At 37.4% G+C, this 7,735-nt stretch overlaps 1 protein-coding gene across 4 annotated transcripts; it reads right to left on the bottom strand.

Annotated features, from left to right (window-relative positions):
* Positions 1-221: 221 nt before the first annotated feature.
* Positions 222-7,656, bottom strand: LOC135581634 (cell division protein FtsZ homolog 2-1, chloroplastic-like). Of its 4 annotated transcripts, none has more exons than XM_065160810.1 (8): positions 7,545-7,656; positions 6,624-7,343; positions 4,646-4,945; positions 3,085-3,175; positions 1,845-1,969; positions 1,049-1,141; positions 669-734; positions 222-590 (listed from the first exon to the last, which is right to left on the bottom strand). In XM_065160810.1, exons 2-8 carry the CDS (start codon positions 7,248-7,250, stop codon positions 462-464), a joined length of 1,431 nt encoding a protein of 476 aa, XP_065016882.1. In that variant the 5' UTR covers positions 7,251-7,343; positions 7,545-7,656; the 3' UTR covers positions 222-461. The 4 variants fall into 4 exon arrangements, with proteins under 4 accessions (XP_065016882.1, XP_065016881.1, XP_065016883.1 ...); XM_065160809.1 differs by having other exon boundaries at positions 7,524-7,625; XM_065160811.1 differs by having other exon boundaries at positions 6,624-7,346; positions 7,524-7,625.
* Positions 7,657-7,735: the final 79 nt, after the last annotated feature.

Genomic DNA, 7,735 nt, shown 5'->3' on the forward strand with positions numbered 1-7,735 from the left:
TTGAGTGCAGATATGTAGATCACACAGCCATCATCAACCCTCTTGTTAGCCATGCCAAGATGTCATACAAACAGCATCAATCAAATCATGGTTGTCTTTAAATCTTACCTTGCAAAAAATGAATGATATAGCCTAATGCTACAACAGCAATAACCATGGTAATCACCATTTCCGATGTAGCAATAGCTCATTATTCCAGTTATCCACTCCCAAGCATGACATTCACCCAGCAACCAGCTACCAAGTTTGATAGTAGTTTCAAGACAAATATGAATTTACTCAAAACCTTAGCCAGAAACATAGTATGTCAGCTGGCACCATTATGCTATTATAACATATACCTAAGATGACAGGAAAAAAAAGGTGGCCCAGTGCGCAAGGCTCCCACAAAGGTGAGGGTCTGCGAGGACCTATATCCATGAGAAAAGTATAAAAAGAAAAAACTTTACAGACGACAAATATCAAGCTCTTGGGTAATGTGAACGTCCTTTTTTCCGGAGGAACTCAGGAATCTCGATCATGCTACCTTCAGTAAGAGGAGACGAAGTGTGTCGGTTTTTTCCAAGGTTATCTCCACCAATTTGTGCCCCCTAGAATCTTACAGTTGTTAGTAAACGATGCACATTAATAAATAAAGATACCTTTGAGACATTCACAAAACAATCTACCTGCAATGGTCGACTTCCACTCTCATCCTGGCGTCTGAAACCAGTAGCAATCAGTGTTATGCTCACCTGAATAGGAACAAGAGTGTTTGTTATCACATTGATGTTTAAGCTTGTTTTCCCCATGATCATAAATTAACACTTATATGTGACACAAAGCAGCCTTGCATTCTGCTCTGGATCCAATTTCTTAGAACACGAAAGGACTTGTACACTAGGCAGATTAGAAAACCAAACAACTTTTACGTTTGTCAAAGAAAAATAAAATTGTTGAAAATGACCAGTCTATGCATACCAGAAATGAAGTCCTACAGTAAATTTTTTACAAATGAAACAGTCCACCGAAATAAATTGCAAAACATATGTGGACTTAATAAACTTACTTGACCACAAAGTGACTGGTCAATAACTGCTCCAAATATCAAATTTGCACCTGGATCAACAAGGTCATATATGACTTCTGCTGCAGCATTGACCTGAAGAGAAGAGCACAAATCCAAACTACTCAGTAACCATTCTGTCATAAAACCATGTATATTCTAGTGAAAGAGCTTGTCCTCTACACAACATACACATTTTGCCCTTAAAACAATGGTGGAAAAGTAACTATTGCAAGAGAACTCCTGGATTAAGTGTTGCATTATATAAGTAAGAAAAACCCAGAGGAAAATGTTGCCCACACCATTTATGGTGATGAGAGTCCTTAAATACACAAGTAACGATAGGAATATCTAATAGTCCGCCAGAACAAAAAACGAAGATGGTGCATATGAATTGGTAAAGATGTATACTCTACAGAGAAAAATCAAAATAAAGAAGATGATATCAGCCATTTTGATAATAACCTGTGTGCCATCTGTATCTTGTCCTTACTCTTTGCATGCCAGCTTACAATTTAATTCAATCTTTAGTTTTTTGAAGTGTAGAACCATCTTAATCCATTTGATCGGAACATTAAAAAAAGCACGAAAACTATGTTACACTCAAGTATTTTAACAAAGTAATCTCTCCAGAACACTGGAACCAACATCTTATGGAGTTGCATGCATCAATAATACATATCAATATAACTCGATGTGATAGATGTCATGTAACATGTCTTGAAATATTAGTCTTACAGCTGATAAAAAAGTGTTTCCACTTGCACTACTTGAATCGAAGCAGCAGAGGAAACACTACCTCGTATAACGTAAGATCATTTCCTCCAGTAATATTCCAAACGATTCCTGTAGCCCTTTCAATACCAATATCAAGCAATGGTGACTGAATTGCATTTAGAGCAGCATCTCTTGCCCTTGTTTTCCCTACAAAATGAGGTCAGACGACCGAAATGATATCTCAAAACAATGCAAAATTACTCTGTTCCAGACTAATCAGAAAATATTTGTTAGATGCAGAGAACTTTTCAAATAGTAAAAAGTGTCCCTTAATATAAGAATACAGAATATAGTCGGTCGTAAATAGAATCTAATGCAATTTTATCTCCAAAAGATATCAATAAACAACTAAATGTTCTTTTGAACTCTTATATGTACAAATGTATAAGGGCCTTGCAATTGGCTGAAGAAAATTGGCTCCATTGATGCATGCTCATGTCAAGTTCAAACATGCAATAAAAAATAAATCATATAATACATATCCCAACACAACTCCTCATTATCTAAACTACATCTATTTGCCTGCCCAAGTTCTTTCGAATTAGCATGTCCTTCAGAATTTTGGTAAAATTGCAAATAAGATTCAACTACTTAATTCTTTTGTTCAATTTTATTTCCTTTCAGTGTTCAGTTGGGAAGATGTATTAAACTATCAATTGTGAAAACAGTAACAACAATTGGAATAAAGATATAAACCTTCGACGCGAAATGCATATTCAACTGATGAAGAGGTAACAAATTTAAGTGGTTGTAATCTTTAAAACATTGGAAAACGTATATACAAGAAAACTATCCAAGTATGTATGTATTCTTCATGTGCTTAAACAGAAACAAGGATGACAAATAAATTTGAGACATAAAAGCCCCATTTTCTGTACAACTGTTCCCTATATAATCATTTATGGTTGCTGGCAATTTGAAAGGCAGAAAACAAATCTACTAATGCAGAAGTTGGGTCCTTATAGACTAATGTCTTGAAAGGGAAAAACATATATAAGTCAAGCCGTCAAGGAGATTGCTTGCCAATAAAACAAGATACTAAACACCAAGCCATCAAGGAGATAAACTTCCATTAGAAGTTTAGAACAACATACTAAACCATAAATATTTCACAAAGCCTGCTAGGTAGTTTTTCTCAGGAGCTACCAAGGTGTGAAGTGTTAACAAATCTGATTTAACTCCTTAGTAGTTTAAAGGTCAGTTCCAAAATATGGTTATCAAGATTCTCGATTCCATACAGAAATCAGTTCCTGCTTAATTACCTGTAGCAGTGCCTATACCCATTAGAGATGAACCTGCATTTGCCATAATTGCACGTACATCAGCAAAATCAACATTAACCAAACCTGGAACCTGTAATTGAAAAAAGTGATCATGTCAGAAATTGGCATGTGCAACCCTCTATAATTTGTGTTGTTGGATGAATGCAATCCATGACAAATGCAGTTTCGGTCATGCATCTGATAGTGTGATAAAAGAACCATATATTAGGACCGCAAGTTATTACAACAGAGGATCAGGAAAGACAGTTAAAATTATTTGCATTTCAGGTAGCATAATAAAAGGCAGGAAGACTGAGAATAGAGGTTCAAAAACAAAATAGTGAAACCTACACTCCTAAGGTGAGGAGCAATGATTAAAGATGTCACCCAATTTAGGTTAGAACAAGATGACATGAAGCAAATATTTATTCCACAAATTCAACGGATTGTTTTGGTCCATCAAGTCAACCAAACAATAAGCTAAACTAAATGAAAGCCAAAGTTACTGACCACAGTGCAGTTAACAGATACACATCCAGAGAAACATCAACCAGAAAATCTTTCAGGGTGCGACCAATAACATTGGTGATAAAAAAATGTGCTTGATGTGCATGAGGCAGATAGAGATAACAAAAGGTGAAGGCCTAATCGAGGACATTCTATAACATTTTTCATATTCTTTCTCTGAAATTCACATCTGATATAAACCATTGAATTTATAATACAAACAGGTGTCATTCTATCACATCTGTAGATATTTGTAGTAAACAATTGTAAAGTAGTAATTGAAGGCAATGCATTGTGTTGCTGCAGAATGATATTAGGCTCATATTTCTTTTTAAATTAATTCTTTTATAGTAACTGAGCAACAGATTTAATAAAATTAACAAGGATCCTGAACTGATAATCTTCTAATCAACAAAATAAGTGATTGGTCTTTGTTAAAACTTAAAACAACATATCTGACATGACATCATTAGAGCTCATTTAACGAAGTCATATAGTTGTCTGTCATCATGTTAATCATCACATAGCTAAATTCTAATCCAATTAATCAACAACACACTGTTTCTTTAAACAAAATAAACACATTATACCAATAACAAAAGAGCATATATGTAACAGATTATGTAGAACATATTCCTAGAAAAGAAATAATATATGCAGCACGTAGAGATAATGATGATCACTTTTCTTTTCATTTACCGAAAAAAGATCCTACAAACTAGTTGCTGACATCGTACTGCCAGGACATGAAACACTCCCTTCATTAGCAGTATTGATGTACTTGTAACAAGGAGAAAATGGTTACAAAAAAAGAATATGGTAATTTAGCATATATCTCATGAATTTCATAATATATTATACTTGATGAAACTAAGTGAATGCTCCAGTAAGAAAAAGGAAGGAAGACATCCACAAAAACTGGTTCAAGATATCTACATGGAGTAAACATTATGAATTAGTACTCGTGATGCAAAGAAGTTAAGCAAATTTCATGCCAGTCAAATTAAGGGTAATGTATCTATCATCTAACCATAAGCTTTTCAGGGATTTCTACCGTGATTATATCAGAGATGCCACGAACACCTTGTCGAAGAATATCATCAGCCAAGTTAAATGCTTCTGCCACAGGAGTATTTGGAGAAACTGCAGTCAATAATTTGTCATTCGGTATTACAATAAGGGTGTCAACATTGTTTCTCAGAGCTGCAATTCCTTCCTGTGCCTGAACTGTGCGCTTTCGTCCTTCAAATGAAAATGGGGTTGTAACAATACCGACAGTCAAGATGCCCATTGATTTAGCAATTCCTGCAATTACAGGAGCACCACCAGTTCCAGTTCCACCACCCATTCCAGCCTGCACATGATATTTTACTGATTAATAAATAATTTCTCTACTTAAAAAGTCACTAGAATCATACAACAATATGTAGTGAGCATATATCTTTCTTGCACAGGTGTCTTTTCATATTTGGACATTGCCATTATGCTAGCAGAATCACTGAAACTAAAACATGTTGAAAAACAAAACAGTTCATATATGACAGAGTAAATAAGAGAAACTGGAGGGGATATGCCAAACTAGATCAGGAGATAGAAGTAGATGAGCATTATTGATGAAAAAAAACTAGAATAACTATCCAGCTAAGGTTCAGCTGACAATTATAATGAAAACTAGATCAGGAGGTAGAAGTAGATCAGCATTAATAAAGTGTCAAACGATTGTATTATAGAACTTTTACCTGTCGGAAAGAGAGAGGAAATATGTTAAATGTCAAATATAAAAAGATGACACTTACTACAACAACCCTCAGCCCATTCCTGACAAAATAAAACAGATGAACTAAAAATAGATTACTTGCAGATGATCAACAAGTCCGTTTCTTAATCATTAATCCTATCCAAAGAAAATTTAAGAACTTAACACACATATACACATATATTGGATGATGCCCAAGCACAAGTGTATTTTCCAAGATCAAGTAACACGTAAATTATATTAAAGGTGTAGCTATAGTAATCGGTGGTGTCAGTGCCATCTTATCCATGGGAAGTAAATTAACATTGTGCAGAAAAAGTAAGTAAAACGATTAGGATGAACTTAAGTTTTAAGATGTTCCAAAGTAGCCTGCTCTATGTTCTGATTAGGTAGTTATCATGGCAGTACCATTTCTCAAAGAAAATCAAATATAAATTGGCGCACTACTATTTGCTTGCTGTGAACATCACCATTAGATCCTGCTTCTGTAATTATCCCATGAGAACATGACCAATGATAGAAAAAATGTACCAGCAATCCTATCAAATATGAGAATATCTAAAGTCCCTAAGGCACAAAAAAGACAATAAGATATAATAATAAATGGCATCAAAGAGAAATATAAGTTTGCACTAGAGTCATGGATCAACAAAGTGAACTAGCAGGTATTCCTGGTACAGACTGGTCCTCTCGTGAACCAGAACATGGACCGTCTGGTTTCGGGTGGTCCACTTGTGAAACAGAGCTTATTATCCACTAAGTCTTGTGAATGGAGTTTATTGTCAGATTCTGATTTTAGATAAGCCTAGACGCCATTATATCCAGTTTCTATTGACCTATTTTTCTCTGTTGCCTCTTCCCCTCTTCTTCTCCATCATTGCCTTCTCTTGTTGTCTAGTTCGTCCTCCTCCTCCTCCTCCCTCCTCCTTTCCCCCTTCTTTGTACTGTGGTCCACTTCAGTGTATCATATCTCGGTATGCCGGAACGGGTTGGACCTGTACCTGCCATGAACTGGTATGGATCCGGTGTCTGCAATTGAAAACCTCGTGTAGTGTTGTACTGCAGGAGAATATAAGAAACCAGAAGACAGGGCAACTTACATGCTAACTAGATAGATTAAATAAAAATATTCATTCTGTCATAACACCGACGAGATAAGTGTGAACCAAAATCAAACAGTAATATTTTACTTCCTACTATGTCACAAAAAACATATCTAGGAACCCAAAAAAACTAATAAATGCTAAGCAACAGTAAGGGAGTAGGATGAATTTACTGTGACGAAAACCATGTCAGCACTAGCAAGCGCCATCTCAATGGACTCTTTGCTTTCATTGGCGGCATTCATACCAATATCTGGGTTCCCACCAGCTCCAAGTCCCCTGGTTAACTCCCGACCAATTTGCAAACGGTTCTCGGGAAAGACAGGAGACATCCGCATCGCTTGGACATCTGTGTTGACGATCCAAAACTCCACACCTTTCATTGAACTCTCAATCATTCTATTGATGGCATTGGAGCCTCCACCGCCGACACCAATAACCTTGATCTTGGCCTCATTATAATTGTCCTGAGCAGCGGAGTCCCTCAAGTTCTCGACAATGCTGGCACCTGTCTTGTCGTTCCTCGCGTCACTAACTGCGTCTTTTCTCTCTCCTCGGAGCAACGAAACTTCGGGATGGAGATGCAAGAACGGGTCCTTGTCGTGGTACGAGCCGAAGCTGTTTTGATTCGCCGAACATCTAAGACGCGAACTCGACACATCCTTTGGGTCGAAGCGCAGGAAGATGCCGGATATGCTGCTTGGGCGTCCCTCCAAGAGGGGTCTTCCCACGTGAACCGCGGAAACACCAACAGAGCATCGACCATGTAGGGGCGAAATGCACGCCCGGGGCGTCGCCATCAAGACGGAAACACGAAATCTCAGAAGGGTTCGAGGAAACAACGGTGTCTCCTAAAGCATTTGCAGTGGCATCGATTAATTGGTCTCCGAAACCTACTTCTCGAGGCAAAAACGATCCAAAATGCAACAAAGAAAAGAAAGAATCGATCAGGCCGCTAGCAATGCCAATGCGCTTAGGAACACTAACAAACGAACGGCGAATCGATCTGAGGACTCGATTCGGAGAACATGGGACGAAAATAAAGCGGAGAAGCAAGCAAGAAGAGGGCAAACCAAAGATTAATCGGAAGCCACCTGCAAGGAGTTGAGCTGTTCTCGGGGGCGTCTCTGAGAGAGAGAGAGAGAGAGGCGAAAGGGGGCGAGGTGACATTTGGCGTAACAGGCGATTAATTGGGTCGTAAAAGTTGAGATGTTTAGACACATCGATCCTCGAAAAAAGCACAGAAATAACGAATATGCCATACATATTCTTTTGTTAACATCCA

The sequence above is a fragment of the Musa acuminata genome, chromosome BXJ3-7 (genome assembly GCF_036884655.1).
Source record: "Musa acuminata AAA Group cultivar baxijiao chromosome BXJ3-7, Cavendish_Baxijiao_AAA, whole genome shotgun sequence".
Lineage (NCBI taxonomy): Eukaryota > Viridiplantae > Streptophyta > Magnoliopsida > Zingiberales > Musaceae > Musa > Musa acuminata.

Bases quoted from the DNA above. Each gene is read 5' to 3' on its own strand.
- LOC135581634 (XM_065160810.1), bottom strand. From the start codon at position 7,250: ATGGCGACGCCCCGGGCGTGCATTTCGCCCCTACATGGTCGATGCTCT. The intron at 3,176-4,645 runs GTAGAAATCCCT...TTTCAATTACAG, and splicing joins GCATCTCTGATATAATCACG to GTTCCAGGTTTGGTTAATGT. The intron at 735-1,048 runs GTAAGTTTATTA...GTTCCTATTCAG, and splicing joins ACCAGTCACTTTGTGGTCAA to GTGAGCATAACACTGATTGC.